The following is an 18,398-nucleotide window of genomic DNA, read 5'->3' on the forward strand; positions in this document are numbered from 1 at the left end:
ATATGATGTATGTGCAAAAACTGTAAAGGAAAGATGTTCTAGCTTTTAACTGTGGCACTTCAAAAGTCAAAACCTTAGCTGAATGCTAACAAGCGTCAATGTCCAGTCCTCAAGAGTCACTGTTCTGCTTGTTTCCCAACTATCCCTGTCCTACTCACTGCCGATTACCTGGATCGGTTGTGGTCAGCTAATCAGAAGCTGCAAGGGCAGGGATAGTTGGAAAGCAGGTCAGGGGCTCTCCAGGACTGGGGTGAGAGAATCAAAGTGCCATTTAGTGGTAGACATGTAACAGAACAAAAATCACTGATGTAGACTATAGTGCCTAAGCTACATACAAGGAAAAACTCATAGTTGATCAGTTGATATGGACTCTAGGCTGTGAAGATCAACATGCAATGACTGTTACTTTTCATTAAAGCACAGTCAGTAATGTGGCGACACAGAATTCACACATATCAATATATATTTTCGGAATAATTTAAGGAAAATACAAATTTCAACATTAAGCATAGTCAGCATAGCCAGCCAGATCAAAACTTAATCCTGGTCAAATACATAAAAACATACAATCTGTATTAATGCCTCCAAAACCCTGTTTGAGAGAGTTACATAATCACAAACTACAGTCATAACAGACAACTCATTAGGATTGCAAGTCCACTGTAAAGCATACCAAGTACAACGAATAACATGAAATACCAATATTGTGCCATCCAAGATATGTTAACAAGCATCTGTTGGAGAGCACCTTATTTTCTATACCCGGGCTGTCTGAAACAAACAATTTCTTCTTTCACGTCTATGCTGTAAAGCAAAGAGACTTGGCATTCAGAAAACGCTCCAGTCATCTCTGTGTCTTTGACAGACCTTCTGTCTTTACCTCTGAAGAAATGAACAGACATGGTTGAACGCTTCCCATCTGTCATCTTCATCTGAGAGGTCTCGCAGCCTCACTCATGAGCCAAGTCAGTGGTGTAAGGGCAAAGCATTATAATGATTATGGAGGCAAGTTGAACACAGTGAGGTTTATCGGGAAACCGGCAGATACTGAAGGGAGGAGAAACCCTGGAGATGAACAGTCTCATTTTTTTTTTTTTTGTCAAAAAACCTGTTTACATCCTCTGAATCTCAAAAAGCCTGACATCAGTATCATACCAGATAGGAGGGTCCACATTTCTAGAAAAACAGAATAAGATGTCACTTTTAATCAATGTAGAAAGATGAGCATTTACATAATGCTTAAATCTTATGCCTGACTCACCGCAAATAGACAACACCCCACATGTAGGTGCGAAACCACATGGCAGTGCCTGCATTGGCCTGATACTTTCTGATGAGGATGGGGTGAGGAACTGGCAACAGGCCCACTAATGTGCCATGCTGGAGAAACTTTAGGATCTCTGATTCATCTGTCAGACCCCTGTAGTGACACATCGCAGCAAGAAAAAAAACATTCTGGTAAGACTTCAGTCAAACAGTCTCAGCCAATATATGAATTTTACATGCTGAGCAAAAAAGGAACAGAAGTGTTGACATACTTGTCGATGCAGATCTTCTCTACTTGGGGAACTAGCACTTGTAACAAGCGCATGATAGTCTGCAGGGGTAGCTTACACTTCCAAGAGAGGATCTGTGACAAAAGAGGTAGATCTGTATCAATTAATTATCTGCCAAATATAAAACAGCAAACATAAACTGAAGGCAAGGATGAGAAGAAGAAATGTTACTGACCCATTCAGGTGTAGGTGCCCAAAACGATGTTGAAGATGCACTTGACAAACGTCTTCTTTCCATTTCAGCTTCAGTGTAGAAAACATCCTGATAACAAAGTAAATGAAATGTATTTATTTACACGCATATACTTTTAAACAAACACAACACATGCATACAAATAGACACTCACTTCATTGTCTTTGCCTGAGTTTGACTCGGTGTCACTGGTTGCACCAGCTGAACTTTGGCCTGGGGGGGCTGTGTGTGGAGAGTCTGTCTTTGGGATGGACACCATGGTGCCATCCTCTGACACCTGAGACTTCTCAGTCAGTTTATCAATGCCTACAGAAAATCAGGAAGCAAAGACAACTAATCTCTAAGTAGCTTGGTGATATTCAAGAAAATTGTAAAACTAGATTAAATAATAAATGATCACCTTTACAACAATATTTTGCTAACTGGCATAACTACTCTAGCATCCAATTTTGAGAAAATGACCTATTCACCTCACTTTTGTGAACATCTTATGCATGTTTTAAAATGATTCATAAAACAGGAGCCACTTTAACAATCTAAATGACATACAAAGTCTGTACCTGGCATAGCAACCAGACTGGCCTTCAGTGTACCAGGCTCCGCTGGCACAGCAGGGTGAGAGCCCTCCATTGATACAGTTTCTTGGGAGCTTGTTCGGGAAATGACATCGGGCGACTTCCTCTTCCTCTGCAAAGCCTTTTGGATGGACGCTGGGTCAGAGGGCAGGTTGGCCAGCTGGTGGAACACGTTACGTTTGCGGATGATGGCGTACACTAGGTTGCAGTTTCCTAAACGTAACAGACAGTGGGATATATTTCCATGAAGAAATGTGTCTCCAAAAGAAACTAATTTCTGATACCATGATGTTTACAACTGCCAGATTTCTCTCACCATCAAACTGGTACTGGATGATATTGTTGAAAGCTTCAAGAAGGAAGAACACAAGGTGATGATTCTGGGCTGCAGAGAAAAGAAACCAGCTGGTGGAGAAGGCCTCCAGCAGGTGGAGTAGTTTATTGGCGGCCACCATTGACAGGCTCTTCAGATAGGGAGACACTGCAGAAGCAGAAGATACAGTATATTCTGACTGTGTGAAGAAAACTCTTTTTTTTTAATCTAATTAAAACATAAAAAGTGAAAATATTTTTTTATAATATGTCAAAACATTTTTAGTAGCTGGTATTGCCCAACAATAACAATTCACCATTCACAACAATGGTGAGTAGGCAGTCAAACAGAGGCTGTAGACGCTGGTGGCCTGTAGTGATAATCTTGTGAAAGACCTAGAAAACAAACAGAGTGACAGCTGTGAGTATTGATTGTTTTTTAATAAACCACCAATAATGAACACTGTCACGTCAGATAATATAAGTGTTATAGCAGGCGCCTCACCACTATAAGCAGGTCAGCATGAGTCCCTGTGAACACTGGGATATCCATAGGCACATGGATGGAGTAGGGTTTATTCAAACGCACACCAAAGTTTCTTTCCCCGCTCAGCAGCAGTAAAATGAACACACCAATGTGCATGAGTCCAACACGGGCTGCAACGCAGGACAAAACACATGAGAAGTGGAGGCTTGTTGATCGCAAAGAAACTAATGATATCTTGATGAGACTCACATTGGTCAGCCCTGGCATCATTCAGGTAGTAAAGGATAGGAACCAGAATATCAAGCACATCACTGCTCTTCAGGACAAAAAACAGGAATTTCTGTCAGAGAAAACAAAGAGAGTTGTTTTGAGCAGAAAAAAATGTTGACACCAAATGCCCCCAGAAAAAAAAAACTCTTCCTTGTAGTTATTTCCAACCTTGTTGAAGTCGCAAAGCTTCCAGAACAGCACCAGCAACTCTTGGTGGAACTGGATCTTCTTGGTAGAGTTAGGTAGGTAAGTCTGCGCTAAAGGGTTAGTCAGCAGACGAGCTAGGCCTTTCAGTACGAAGTCAAAATCCTGCCAATGGGAAAAACACAAGAAACTTTGGACAAGTGATTTTTATGTGAGAATATATATTAGAGAAATTATATGATGACATGAATACCTCCTCTCTGTGAATCCTTGACAAGTAATTCACAAACAGGTTTTCAGGTCCTGCAGGCTGTACAAAGATAAAGAGATTTATTTGAATAACAGTGAACACCTGCCATCTACTCATCAGATTGATTTCTCTACTGTGGCCTTGATGTCATACCTCTTGTTCCTCCATGCTGGATGGGGAGGCCGGGTGGTGGAGAACCCCTCCGTCATGCTCCAGTGTCACAATGAGAATCTGCACAGCCTGCTCCACCAGCTGCTCCCGGTAGTCAGCGAAGAGGAGGTGGTTGTATGGGATGCCATAGCCCACTGGATCATAGGCGCACACCACATTCAGCAAAGAGGTGAACAGAGGCAGTGCATGTCTAGGGATAAAGATATGAAGACCATCTTAGCAAAGCATGTGCATCTGTGTATAGAATTTATCCATGAATCTACCCATGAAAATGCATTCGTAAAGAACAGTCCTTTATAGTCAGTAGTCAACTAATTTCAACTGTGAAGTCCAAAGAGAAATAAAAATGTATTTTCACAAAAACTACTTGAGTACAAAATCTCTATACTCCAAGGTCAACTTATAAACATTTTTAAATTTTATCCACATCTCACTGGCAACTGAACCATGACAGCAGCAAATGCCATGACATTTGTATTCTCTGACATAGTTAAATACTTCTCAAGTAGTCAGTGCATTTACATTACTGTAAACACACCTAAATAAAATCACTTGACAGTTGGATGTATGCACAACATCGCATGTTTGTCAATACATTTCCCATTACCTGTTTTCTGTAGAGCAGAAAAAGGTCACCCAGGGGTTGAGGACATTGTTGTCAGATGAAGGAGGCAGGTACATGGCCTCAGAGAAGCAGGTTAGTAATAATCTCAGCAGTTCTGTCCTACATTGGGTCAGAGACAAGGGTGGAAAGAAACAAAAAGATGGTTATTCCAACATGAAGATGAGAGTAGAAGACAGTTTGTGATGAAAATGTTGACAGCTGGCTGACTCACCTGTTTAGGTCATGGATATAATTGAGAGGGGGGGACTGAGCAAAGCCCACCCCTGCCTCCCAGATATATTCACAGCTGTCTACGGACTGCATGTTCTCTACTGAGTCCTGTGTGATGCAACAAAAAAAACATTCAAATCTAATTCTGTTATGCGGAGGGAAAAATGAGTTTCTTTGAGTGTGTGCTCAATGACAGTGCAAATCAATGACTATACCATGGGAAATAATGAGCACAGTATTTCACAGCTAAAACCCTAAAAACCTTCCTTGTAACCTGTGAAATTGCAATCTGATGTGCCACATTCCTTCATCACTTAGGGACAAGGAGTTCTTTCTGGTAACACTGACAGTGCATCATTTAACATGATCCCTTTGTCTCCACAGAGAAACTTGAGCGACAGATTAGTTGAGGAACTTTGGGCCAGAAGGAATAAAATAGCATATGAAAATATGTCTAACCTTTAAAAACAATCAAATTAGGCCAAGAAACAATGTGAGGAGCTTCTGTTATACTTTCACTCTGTGTCAGCAATAATGACTTTTGTTGGAATGTAATGAAGGAACAAACTGATTGCATTGGATTGCATGGTGTCAGGGTACTGGTACTCACAGGTCCTTTCTTGTGACTGTGCACAGTGAAGTCAGGGCAGAAGAGCAGGTCAGCGATGGCCAGGAGCAGTGATTCGGCCAGTGGTCGAGCTCCGTCATCGTCATCCAGCTCATCTGTCTGGAAAGGATGGACATACTTATGAGACTGGGTCCCTGCTGAACATTTATCTCTGTATTCACTGAAAACAAGACGTTTTGGATCAAAACGGATGGCACCAGCATTATATTACCTTCCAGTATTATACTGTATTTCCTGCTCTACATGAAACTAGCAAAATGTAGTTTCACTGTAACTTGTCACTCTGAAAGATATGTATTCATGAAGAAAATGGCCTTTTTGACCTCAATGCATTCATTATTTTTATCACTGATGTATTTTAGTTATATTTTAGTAATTAATGTTCATAGCTGGATTGTGCAAATGACACCATCAGTGTTGAGAGTGATTTAAAAGTCTATGTTATGTTTATATATCTTCAGGTTAGAGCTCAAATAAGCTTTGCTCACCCCAGCCCGCCCAGCACCAGGCACCGTTGACCAGAAGAATCCTCTCCAGTCCTGGTCCTCAAAGATGTAAGGAAGGATTCGGGTCAGGATGCGAGTGCAGTTCAGGATCACCTGTTTCTCCCTCTCCGTGGGGCAACCAGACTCTGCTCCCTGCACCAGCTTCTCCACGGCCTAAGGAATCAGGAAATAGGGCCAGGTACTTGGTACTTGGTACAGTACAAGGTACACAGTTCGCTCATTTTACTTGAGACAGATACTTGCAAGTGCATCTGTGACTTTAATTTGATTTTAATGATCCAATTTGCTACAATTTAGTCTAACCTTTCAATGAGACATTACCCAGACAACATGCACAGAATCATGCCAAGAGTTTTATTCTCTGACATGCTGTCCCATCAGAAATGATGCCAACAATGACTGTCTTTGTAAATTCAAATGTTTTGATGATGCTGGTCTTATGGTGTGTAAAAATAAACTTACTTAAATTGAACATATTCCCATAATATATTTTTCAGTAATGATTTTGTTGCTAGAGAACAAAGATCTGGGCAAAGGCTTGTCACTACAGCTTTACTGACAAACTCCAGCACCTTGTAATTAGTTGATTAAAGTCTGTGCACTGTGTGTTTGTCCTTTGCACCGGGGAACACACTATGTGTCTACACTATTTCTTTTGACAAGGAAAATGTTTTGTCCATGAGATGAAGACATATGTTTTTGTTTTTAGACTTTAACAAAGATTTACTTTTGACAGTTATTCATTATCTACATTCATTCAACAACATCCTGCAGCCTGCGTGTAAAATAGATAAATTTCCACTTTGAATCAGCTTCGCTTCAATGCCTCTCATCACCTCCTTTTTTTTCTGCAAGTAGCCAATATGTCTGTTTTGTTTCTCATAGGCAGCTTCCAACGGAACCTGGGGGGGCAAGAGACAGGAAGCGATGGGAGAGGAAGGAGAGTTGACTCACTAATTCCTACATTTGAAAGCATGAGGCAGTGCCCTGCTGATAGGCGCCTGTGCCAGGCTCTTACAAACAAGATCATGCATTATTTCAAAACAGTATTATTCTGTCAGGCAGTTTTAATACAATCTCTTCTCCTATGTGATGGAAAAGTATATTACATTGAAAGACTGATATTTTATATGATTACCACCTTATAGCAGAGGGTTGCTAAATTCGAGGGGGACTCCTCTCGAACAGCTCTTATCTCTGCAGCTGGCACCAGTGCAAAAACATCCTGGACTGTGGTGGTTGTGTCCGCCCAGAACTGGTCCCAGAAGGCATCATCTGTGGCTTCTACTGGCTGTAGAAAACATGTTTACATATCAGTTTCCAGGTATCTTAGTGTTTCAGTATGATTTTATATGGCCTGGCTGATCTTGTGATGCAGCTGCCTTGCATTACAATACCATGTAATTTTGTTTTGTTTTTTTCCTTATTGTTTTTTTTCTCTCATCAGAATACACACATGGTTTAGTCTTGTACTATACAACTCATCCATGGCCTACCTAAAGGCAATGTAAACACAACCTTTCCTCTAGCAGCAGTGAGGAGGCTTATCTGTCACACTGATATAAGCACAGTCCACCTGCCGCATCTGCAAACGTAGTCATTTCCTGACCGACGTCATCAGCTTTGGATTTGCTACGCCATTATTCATTTTATCGTTAAAATTAAACGTGTAGCCCGGATACAGATTCATGTTAATTCGAGCCTTCGGCTGAAACGACCATCATGTAATCCAACTGTTTATGAGAGCTAAATACGACACATTCCGAGTTAGGTGCATGCAGGGTTTTTACGTCGATCCTATAAACATTTCAGTCATACAAAATAAATAAATGTGAATTCAAAAAGCTGCGTGCAGCCTGAAACAGTGTATTTAAGCACCGAGCGTCTCCTCGGTGATGCTCTCCAGTGCGCTCATCGGCGCTTCCTCTCCATGTAACCCCTTATTCAGATGTGTCAAACCGCATATACCTGTGTTTTGGTTGTCAGCTGAATCACCGCTTTTCTGAAGGTCAGTTTTGAGTCGCTGCTGCCCATTGCGATTTTTCCCTTTATACTAACAGGACCGCTGCTGCTGAGGAGCCCTGATAATCTCAGCACCGTCCTTCTCTTGAGTCATTGGCGGAGGCGTTTTTTTTTTTTTTTTTTTTTCCTCAACACTGTTGGTTTGCTGGACACACTGCACAACAGGACACAATTTCCGGGTTGTAAAGATGTCAACCTTTCAGTCAAATTGGATGTTTTGTTTTCTGCTTTTTTACTGCTAAAGGGCTTTAGTTTATGTTTTTTAATAATACTCCAAGACTGGAAATAGTAGTGCATGTTAAAAATAAATATAGACCTAATTGTTTTTATAGGGAGATTAATCCGTGTGAGATTATAACGATACATTCGCTTTTATTGGAGACAGTTTTGTAATTTCAACCCTTAAAACAATAATTGTGGTTAGGCTATACAATAACAGAAAATAAAATCGTTCTTTTGTAAACAGCGACATCTTCTGGGCAAATTAATTCTGTCAAATTATAGGCCAATATTTGTCGATTGGTGTGCTGGATTAAGACCAATCACATTTTTATAGCAGGAAACCAGTGAATTAAATCATGCTGTTTAATTAACCTTAATGGACCATTAAATTAAATGGTTGCTTTCTTGTGCTGTATTGTAAAGTATGCGCCCGTTGTTATTCTATGTTGTTTTATGTGCTGCTCGTTAATTCCTGCTTTGATTCTGAAATTACTTCTATAACATACAGTCGTTACATGTAATCTACAGAAAGTAATCAAATACATCACTTCAATTACCGTTATTGTCACCATGACTTATCGTGCTCACTGCACGTTAAACCTCTGGTCTAAAAAGAAAAAGTCTAATAGCTGGGCCTACACCAGAAATGTCTTTAATATCTTTTTTCCAAACGTCCGTAAAGGCATCATTACCGGTGGCTGCGCAGCCGCAGTGGCATGTAAACACAACTGCTGCGATTGGTTGTAGTTAGAGCTGGGGCTCGTGTTTCCAACGGTAGCTTCACTGAGTTTAGGATAGGTTTAACCTTCCTTTGCCTGTAGTACAACGAATGTTGGTCTTGTATGGAAGAAACTAACTATTCCTGCGGGTTGTGCTGTGGTCACCTAAGTGAGAAGTTTACCGTTAGCTAGCGTGACGTTAGCGTTAGCTTGGAAACCGATGATAAAGCATTTGGTACGTGCTTGCTAACTAGCTAGCTCGTTAACGCCCGACCTTTATTCCAAATTATTAGCCAATTCTCTGAGGTGTAGTTAATCGCTATTGCTGATTATTTTGTTATTAGCCAAAATGGCTAATAATACAACAGCACTGTGCAGCATAATTAGGTAGCGAGGCAAGGTTAGTTCGCTAACTCATGTGATAGTAACGTTACATCGCCCCAGCGGAAACACGCTAACGTTACATTAACAAATCGATATCCTCAACCGGCCGGGTCCTTTAGTCTGATTAAGGCAAACACAAAGTTATCACGACAACGAGACCTGATTTGGTGCCATCCTATGTTGACTGAAAACAGGTAAGCGAGGCCTGCAATCATTTATGGACCGCTAAGTGATCAAATATCGCTTGAAACAGAGAAGTTAGTGGAGTAATATTAGCGTTACCGTGGCCTTTATCAGCCGTTTGCAGCAGCCATTTAAAACACGTTGATTAACAATGATCAGGCTTCACACAAGCGAGCAGGAGTTGGTCATGGATTCTTTATACCAACGATCTATCTAGCGTTGCTAAGTTTTATTATGACATTTTTTGCCCTCTTTGTTCCCTTTGTTTTGTTTTACCATTGGTAACCCAGCTAGCTTGTTTTGGATACAGTGGAACCTCGCATTACAATCACTGAACAGCATCATGTTCAGGCTTTAAAGCTTCATGAAACTAATATTGGGGCAGAACTGCAGACTTTCTGAGCCCTCAGATCTCAAATGCTCCTTCCACTTTCTTTAACAGATTGGTCAAACTACTGAGTGACCAGCACCTCTTTCCCCTAGTGATGGTATATAACATTACACTCAGTAGGCAGGTTGTTGGATATGCCCAGCCAAAACTGATGCAGACTAATGCATCAGAGAAGTGTTTGCTATGTAAGGGGTTATGTTAGTTATGTGGTGAACCAAATAACCATGTGTTTTAAGTATGTGTGCATGTGCTTGTACCCAAATAGGAAACGACAGCACAGTGGTGGTGATGAGGAGAGCAGCCACCTGTTGCCCCAAGCCAAAAGGCAGAGCAGAGCTCATCCTCTGTCTCCTGAACCAGGCCGGGATGCTTGGGACTCTGAGGTACGAGCAAGTGTAAAAATAAATGAAACTTTAATAATGAAAAAACTGTAACAGCCTGTGCACATCTGTGCTACGTTAAATTTTACAAAGCAGCAGTTTGTTGTAGGTGTTAGGTCGCTTTTTTCAACTAAAGTCCAGTTTGTCCAAAATAAAAGAGAAAAAGATACATCCTGTATTTTCCGGGCTATACATCACGCTTTTTTTTTGGACTCTCGATTGTTGTGCAACTTACACAGTGGAGTGACTGAAGTGTTAATTTTGTTGTGTAGTCATTACCGTTAGAATGCACTGTTGGCACTCTTGACTCAACTAAATATAATACTATAGTGCCAAAAAAGTAAAAACATTTATGCTTATGGTAAACTATAACTCTAAGTGTAACACAAGTGAAAAAGTCACCCCAAAGAAAGAACTATACTGCAGACTTCAAGCTGCAGGTAATAAAGTGTGTTCCTTGATCCCAGAAATTATTTACATGTCAGATATGGTGACTAAAAGCAGCCAATGCTGTGTTCATTTCTTTTCTTGGATAGTCAATGAGCTCACAAGGAAATAGGTACTTTTGACTGTTAGTAGTCAAGGCCGCAACTGAATCTTAGATGTGGCAAATAGTGACACCTGGGAAGGAAAAGAGGTGTCATACTATTATTACGACATTTGTTGTATGTCCTAATCAGTACTTGTTCAATTCTTGAGACTTGTCTTGCTGAGTATGTGTTGCAGTTATCAAGATCAGATATATGTAATAATAGCTTTGGTTTTGAATTCATGCTAAATCTACATGCAGTGGTTCTTTCACAAAAGCAAACAAAGCAAGGTTATTTATCTGTCCAATAATATGCTTGTATTTCAGTCAGTCCAGCTGTCTATACAAGCTGCGTAATACTGGCATTTTACTGGTACGCACACATAAATGGACCCAAGCCCTATTTTCACACTTGATGTTTATTTTCTTTGTTTTGCAACTACAATGACTGTATATTGGACTCTAAGAGCCAAAATGTGAGTAAGGTATTAATTTGCGTTTTTAGAAGCATCATATGTAATGAGGTAATTGTGGTGCTATTGCAAATGTCATGCTTTCCCTTAAAACCTCAAATTTGAGTCTCTGAATTTCTCAAAAAGAAACATTTAATTTAATGCCACTTCAGTCTCTAAAATGGATCTTCGTTTTATTGTCGGATCCCCGAATGCTGACATTCATATCAAGCCAGCACGCTGCTGATGTTAACATCTGCATTTCAGTCATCCAACAGTGAGAGCAGCAGCAACATCAGCAGTCCAGAACATGCAGCTGGGAGCTGTAGCAGTCAGTGTGTTGTGGGATCCTGCAGTCCCCTCAGCTCCGGCGAATCCTCAGAACTGGCTGCCCCTACAAACCTGGGATCCTACCTGCAGATCAACCGAATCCTGAGGGAGGCCCACTTCCAGAGTTTACAAAACCGAGGTCAGCTCAGAAACACATGACTTAATGTCTTTCTGTCAGCCACCAGAGAACTGAGTTCCTAAAGCATGTCAGAGAATCACATGCTGAATCACTTCACCCAGCCCCCTCCCCCCTCTCCTGTTACTGTGATATTTCACAGCTCTACATATCTGTGTATGGAGACTGGCTCCTGGTCAGGTATCTGGAGGGGGTTCATCATTCAAATAAATCTACGTGATAATCATTTTAGCAATAATTACTGTGTGATCAACATCAACATGTTGTGTGAACCACTTAATTTCTGACCAGACTGGTTTACATGCTGTTCTGAGAGGCTTTAGAGTGAATGATCGATGGTGTGTTTAGTCTTAATTGTTGTGCTATTGGAGTTTCAGAAATGGCACCAAACACAATTTTCTGGCTGGTCAATGTAAGTCATTTAGTCTCCTAGTAGGTTAGGGTTGTTTTATGCTGAAGCTGAAGTCTGTGTAAGTCGTACATGGACCAGTCTCAGGGAAGATTTGCACTTGTCTTGGACTGCTCATTTGCTTTCATATTCAGACAGCAGTTCCTTTACAAAGGGCTGTAGAAGCCATGGGTGTTAACTTGGTAAAGGAGGATATGTTTCCTGTCCTTATTTTGTAAAGTTGGTAGACTATTTTAAAAAACTCATTAAATTACAGGTAAATGTAGTGGAGAGTCAGGCCATATCATAAGTAATTTAGCTTCAGTGTGGATCATAGTCTTTTTCAAAGCATTTCTATCAAACAAGCAATTTTTTTTTAACACTTTCTAGTGTGCCACCAGCTACTGCAATGTATGACTGTCAGAAATCTGGCACATATGTCCCATATTGACCTGTTGGTATAGTATGTTTAATAAGAGCGAGTCCAGTTCCAGGTGCATATTATTTTTACCTCCTCACCCAGCTATGATTTCTTCTTTTATTTACTCATGATCATAGATTAGACAATGTCATGAACTGAATGAGAATCCTTGCTTTTCTTGTGATAATGATATTGTGAGATTTCAAGATGACCCATCCCGTCTTCTCATGATCATTTTATATAATAACATACATTCGGCCATAAGACTGATTATCTGTGATTAAGCTGCACTGCTAAATGTGACAGCTGATGTTTGATCAGAATTTAACACCAGATATCAGAATGTATTAGTATGAACTGATGCAACTAAAATAAAAGGAAGAGCCCATGTAACATCCCCAATAATCTCCTACACAGGTGCTCCTGTGGGAACCAGCAGTTATACACACTATAATAATGTTGGACATAAAGCAATATTAGGCAGAGGTTATGTTTGTGCATTGTAGGTAAATACTCCGTCTTGCGTGTTTTCTAGTAATAATGAGAATCGATCACAAGATAACAAAGCTTACTGTCAGGGAGATGATAGATTCATTTACAGTATTTTTATTATGAGATTAAATCAGTTGAGTTATTGGTTAAGGTTATTTTCTTGAAAAAAATGTAGTGATTACCAGCATTTTCTCATGATCACAAAGAGAAAGCAAAACAGTAGGAACACCCATGAGCTCTACAGCCTTTTATTTGTGAGACTTTGTTAATGTTTTTATTATTTTTGTATGAGGGCTGTTTGTTGTGGCATTTGAACCTGTAGAGAAATGTAGTTCTTTCAGACCAGAAGAGGTTATATACAGTCTTTGCACATTCCCCAGGATTTGTTTGCAATATTACTGGAGCTACTAAAATGCTGTTTAAATTGCAGACAAGCCTTTCTGCCTGTGCACTACCATTCAAAGATTGCCATATCAGCATCCCTGTGCACTAAACATCCAGGTACAAGCACTGACCCTAAGGCTGTGGGGCTCTCCTTGTCTTAAAGCAGGATTGGTTTCATTGCTCAGCCTTGAGCTCAGCTCCTAGGCGTAAGCTCAGTTGTTTTTTTTGTTTTTTGTTTTTTTTTTTTAGACTGGTGTGTCAGAAATGAAAGCATTTTAAAGATGTGGATTTTTTTTTTCAATTATATATTTTTTGTATTTAGTATTGTACATGACATTAACCTGCCATTGACTTTTTTCCATGTAAATATACCTTCATTTCAACAATAAAATTAATGTTTTTGAATATTGTTATTTCTTACTCTTTTTTTTTTCATACAATTTTTATTTCTTGTCATGGAGTTATAACTTAGAGCAAGGTGGAATGTGGAGGTTGTGCTTGGCATTTCTTAAAATTGTACTATAAATCTTAAACAGAGATGCTGCGACCCGCGGTCTTTCTATTCCTCACTGCGCTACAGCGAGGAATTAGGTTTGCATACTATGTACTGAATTTTCAGGAATTCCCTCTGTCCTCCTTTTTCCGCCAAATGGTGAGTAATAAATGAGTTCCCATGCATTGAGACCGCCACTAATGAGATATGACCTGTGTCTAATGGAGGAGCAGTGAAAGGTTTCTTTAATTAGCACATGACATGTCCTTGTGCTTTCACAGACACAGTAACAGATCACATACATTAATGCTCTTAGTGTAACCACAGTTGCCTTGCCAGCTACTGTGGGTCATCACTACCTGCCTCCTTTGATTCCCCCCACTCCACCTCTGCTAAATTCGAGGTAACAAAGGAGCCAATGATAATTCAGTATTATCAGTGTTTTTGCATTGTGACAACATAGGTCTTTCTTTTCTTAGGAGCATGCCTTCTCATTAGCTGGAAAGACAGCTACTGTGAAAGCAGTAAAGCAACATATAGAGAAGCACAATTAGTGAGTAGTAAGTGAATCTTTCTTGTAAGCTGTCAGAGGTGTGCCTCTTTTCAACAGACTTTTGTATGTAGAAGCGAACGTCACATTAGTGCCATGCAAGTGCTATGTAATTAAGGTGGTGAAGATGTAATTAGCAGCCGCTTGTATAAATATTTTACTAGGGACAAACCAAATTTCTGTTTGAGAAAAGCCTACTGCATATTAAAGAAATAATTTACCCCAAAGTCCAACTTCAATGAAGCTTGTCGGCTTTTCTACTTAAAATGTTGATGTTAACTAATAATCCACTGGTAAAATATACACACAGCAGTAGATACCAATGTTTTATAGCAAGCGTTAAATATAGGATAAGGCAGCAGAGTAAATATATTTGACATTTAAAGTGTAAACACTGAGTTTCAAAACTGTTGTATTAACCTGCATGTGATATTTAACTGTAGTAAATGTCATTTGGAGGTTTAAAAAGCACAAAATAAGCTTTTCACTTACACTGGACTAAGCGTAAAACCTAAATCGCTGCACAAACATATAATTGATGCAAGCCCGGTATAGTTATGCTTAAATTCTGGTGTATTTTGTTTGCATCAGATGTTCTGAACATAGATGTTCTTTAGAAGAACAGTAGAGGGCAGCACACTCTGAGTGTTAGCTGAACGCAATCCGAATCTCATAAATACTACGGAATTCTACTACAGTACCAAAATGTGTGGGCTATGTGGAAGATATTTATCTTTAATCTGTTTTCTCACTCTCTCTCAGGCACACAGATACACACACACACATATATATATATACAAATGCACACACTGTTCTTTCCATGCAGCACACAGGTATGAAGGTGGGTGATGATGAATGGCTCATATCAGTTGAGTGGAGAGGCAGGAGAGAGTTAAATGAACTGTCCTTGTTCTGAGGTCTATGTATGCGCATACATTGTTATATTTTTACCATGGGCAGTGAAAAAAATCTGGGTTAGTCTAAGGCTCCTTTTCATTGTCCTCTCCTAAGATTCTCATCTGTCCTCAAAGGCAAAAGAAAAGCAGCTACACACAAGCAAACAAACTACTGTATGCATGTTTTTTTTTTAATAAGGGTCCAGTTAACCTTCAGCTTCAAGACTTGGCAATTAAAACAAAATCTCCAAGAATAATCTCACTTTTGCAAAAGGATTTTGTGATGGTCACAGGACAGTTCCTCGAGTGGTTATGTTATATTCAAAAAGTAAATTCTGGCAGAGCTAAAGAAACATAAGAAGGGAAAGCAGAAGTGAGTTAAATTTGATCTGGTCACCCTTGCCTCTCTTTGCCAGACTTTGGCTGAAATCTGTTTGGGCAGCTGTTGCCTGGCATGAGCTGGTGATTGGGTTGGCATCATGTCTACTGCTTTCCCTCACCAGCCAACACAAACATCTGCTTTGCCTCTCCGCTACCATTTCACCCAATATCAAACAACAAGGCTTGCCTGCTCTGCTGCCCCTGTGGCCATCCATAGAATTAATGACCCACCAAGCACATTAGCGGTGCCCTATTGCCCTGGCCTGGCTGGAGTGGAGAATAGAGAAACCCATAGCAGGAGAACAAGGATAGGGAAGGGTTAGTGGGTCAGGATGATAAAGTCCTTCATGGGTCAGGAATTAAGATAGATGAATTTTCAGATGATATTGTGGTGTTTACTAGGTTTATAAAAGTCCTTTTGCATTCTACAGTACACCTTTGATTGTACAGGCATGTTGACAGATTAAACAAGTATTGGATTTTATGCTTAATTATAGTTCTGGATTCTTACTGTAACATGGATCTTTTGTGCAATACATCTAGGAAAGTACATTATCTCTGTGTTTAACTCTTTACCTGGTGACAGAGGAAGTCTGCTGACTCAAGCTGATGAAAGAGCTTGTTGAAATACACAATATATGGCTATTAAGGCACTGCACTCAGACTGAAACATCTTGCCCTTGAATAAAAAGGAGAATCTTTTTCCTCATTCTCTATGTACCAGCCTGCACTGCTCCTGTTAGTGCTCACTTTTTCCCCAACTGTTGCTGTTAGGGTGTGGAGAGTAGGACTGGGTTATCTCACTGACTGTAGCCTAAACATGCTGCCCCAGTGCAGCTGAAAAACAGTCGTCACTTCCCTAAGCAAAAGAAAGCAAACATCTCAGCCACTTTCTATAGACTTCGCTTCAGTTTTAATGCTATGAACGAACTAAGAAGAGACAAAAGATAACAGACAAGCTCAAAATGCTTGGGTCAGTGTATCCAGTCCCACTTTATGGCCTCCCTATTCAGTTTCACACAATGCACTTCAGAGACAATGTACAGTAGACTGTTTTCATTGTACAGCAATGTTACAGTCGAGGCCCCGATCAATCATATAAACGTTCACCCCAGTAGACAGAAAGAAAGGCTGTGAGAAGTTTCTTCTCCCACATGCAGGCCGCAGCCATTCCTCCTTTTATGGCTGCTTGTGAGAATATTCCCACACCCAGTCTTGTATTTGTAAAATGTGATGTTTATGTGGTTCAGTTTTGCCCTCTTCATCTGTCATCACTTTGAGGCTTTTAACCCAGAGAGTGTCAGAGAGAAGTGCAATAGTTTCGAGAGAGTCATGCTAAGTGGGACTGTTTAGGGCTGGATGGGTAGAGCATGCACTTTGCAAACCATCATATAGACCGCTGTTTTCTAAATAGCCCCTATTAACTGAATGGGAATAGGCTGTCCTCAGGCCTATGTTGTTAGTTCAGAGAGGACAGGCTACATGGTTCACACAGCCTGATGTCGTCTCCACCCGGCTGACCTGCCACACTGGCATATTTCATCACCAAAGGACTGATATGGCGCCGCTCACAGCCACCAAGGTGCAATTTGTTGCATTTGGACTATAACTGTCAGGAAGAGATATACCCTCACTTACATAGCGCCCATAATCTGCCCCTTTCCCTGTATTATCCTAATTGAACCCATGGGCAGCCAATGCCATCAATACAATAGCTGAGCTCATCTGCAAATTAATAAAACATGGGACCTCACCAAATCTATGCTTGTGATAGAGCTTGAAGCTACTTAGACACACTAAAGGAGAGAGTGTTTGTGCTTGTGATTCAATCACACAATAATGTTCTCGTTTTGTTTTGCAGCAGTGAGGAGCGTGAATTCTTATGGCTCCCATGGTCCTTCAAGTATTCCCAGCAAGCTCCTCTTTCTTCTTCTTCCTTCCTTTTCATAATGGAAATGCTTATTAAGCCCATCATACGCCATTTACCTAAACATGCTTTTGCAGCCTGCCCTGTAATGTGACCGTGTTAGATCAGTGGGTACAGCACTTTGAGGTGCGGATTCCAACTGATTCAACAGGTGATCACCAAGCAGAATGTTTTGTTTTTGCCTCAGAGCTGACAATTGTTAGGCCTCATATGCCTTGCTCAGGGCTGAGACATGCTGGCACCATCAACATGTGCCACATCAGCACAAGTATAGGGGGGCTTGTGACTTTGTGTTTATTTTGACTGTCTGGACTGACGCCCAGCGTGATGTGGGAGATGATGAAAGAGGTGGTCATCATAATAAGACCTAGATTTTAATAACAACAAATCCTGAAGGACACTGAAAAAGCAGCAAGAGGTTATTAAAGCCATCTATCATGTTTGTAGTCACTCAGTCACCATCCCTCCTTCCTTCTCTCACCACTCCTGATGATCACTCCTCTGTTGAACATGAAACCAAGGCTGTAGTGGCCAAATTTTCCTCTCCTTTTTTTTTTTCTTGTGCACTCCCACACTGAAATCTCTCATGTAGCACAGGTTTCTTTGTTTTCAAACATACTGAGGCAGACTTTCAAAGACTATGACCTCCTACTGTTCCTCCAAAAGGAAGGCCAAGCCCAAAGTAGCATTACACTCTGAGGCAAGGCGGGACTTCTCCAATATCAACACAACATACCTGGCCTTGAGTGCATCTCAAAGCTTTTGGTCTATTCATGGGCTTATTTTACAGC

The 18,398-nt window shown here is 40.5% G+C and overlaps 2 protein-coding genes across 3 annotated transcripts; one reads left to right on the forward strand and one right to left on the reverse strand.

Moving 5' to 3' along the window:
* Positions 1–590: 590 nt before the first annotated feature.
* hid1a (HID1 domain containing a) lies at positions 591–8,029 on the reverse strand. Of its 2 annotated transcripts, XM_026325342.1 has the most exons (19): positions 7,896–8,029; positions 7,069–7,218; positions 5,910–6,080; positions 5,404–5,520; positions 4,795–4,901; positions 4,566–4,682; positions 3,941–4,148; positions 3,791–3,847; positions 3,562–3,702; positions 3,373–3,463; positions 3,142–3,293; positions 2,954–3,032; positions 2,641–2,805; positions 2,310–2,537; positions 1,904–2,055; positions 1,732–1,818; positions 1,539–1,630; positions 1,262–1,420; positions 591–1,176 (listed from the first exon to the last, which is right to left on the reverse strand). In XM_026325342.1, the coding sequence occupies exons 1-19, from the start codon at positions 7,959–7,961 to the stop codon at positions 1,113–1,115; spliced, it is 2,403 nt and encodes an 800-aa protein (XP_026181127.1). In that variant the 5' UTR covers positions 7,962–8,029; the 3' UTR covers positions 591–1,112. The 2 variants fall into 2 exon arrangements, with proteins under 2 accessions (XP_026181127.1, XP_026181128.1); XM_026325343.1 differs by lacking the exon at positions 591–1,176 and having other exon boundaries at positions 1,292–1,420; positions 1,539–1,650.
* Positions 8,030–8,908: 879 nt separating this feature from the next.
* LOC113141478 (protein FAM104A) lies at positions 8,909–13,765 on the forward strand. Its single transcript, XM_026325915.1, has 3 exons — positions 8,909–9,468; positions 10,114–10,231; positions 11,477–13,765. Exons 1-3 carry the CDS (start codon positions 9,452–9,454, stop codon positions 11,696–11,698), a joined length of 357 nt encoding a protein of 118 aa, XP_026181700.1. The 5' UTR covers positions 8,909–9,451; the 3' UTR covers positions 11,699–13,765.
* Positions 13,766–18,398: the final 4,633 nt, after the last annotated feature.

Source organism: Mastacembelus armatus, chromosome 8 (assembly GCF_900324485.2).
Source record: "Mastacembelus armatus chromosome 8, fMasArm1.2, whole genome shotgun sequence".
In the NCBI taxonomy this organism is placed as follows: domain Eukaryota; kingdom Metazoa; phylum Chordata; class Actinopteri; order Synbranchiformes; family Mastacembelidae; genus Mastacembelus; species Mastacembelus armatus.

Excerpts from the sequence above, each read along its gene's own strand:
- hid1a (XM_026325342.1), bottom strand. The coding sequence starts at position 7,961 with ATGGGCAGCAGCGACTCAAAACTGACCTTCAGAAAAGCGGTGATTCAG. Across the intron at positions 4,902-5,403 it reads ACAGTCACAAGAAAGGACCT|GACTCAGTAGAGAACATGCA; the intron begins GTGAGTACCAGT and ends TGCATCACACAG. Across the intron at positions 4,149-4,565 it reads TTCTGCTCTACAGAAAACAG|ACATGCACTGCCTCTGTTCA; the intron begins GTAATGGGAAAT and ends CTTTATCCCTAG.
- LOC113141478 (XM_026325915.1), top strand. Across the intron at positions 10,232-11,476 it reads GGGATGCTTGGGACTCTGAG|TCATCCAACAGTGAGAGCAG; the intron begins GTACGAGCAAGT and ends TCTGCATTTCAG.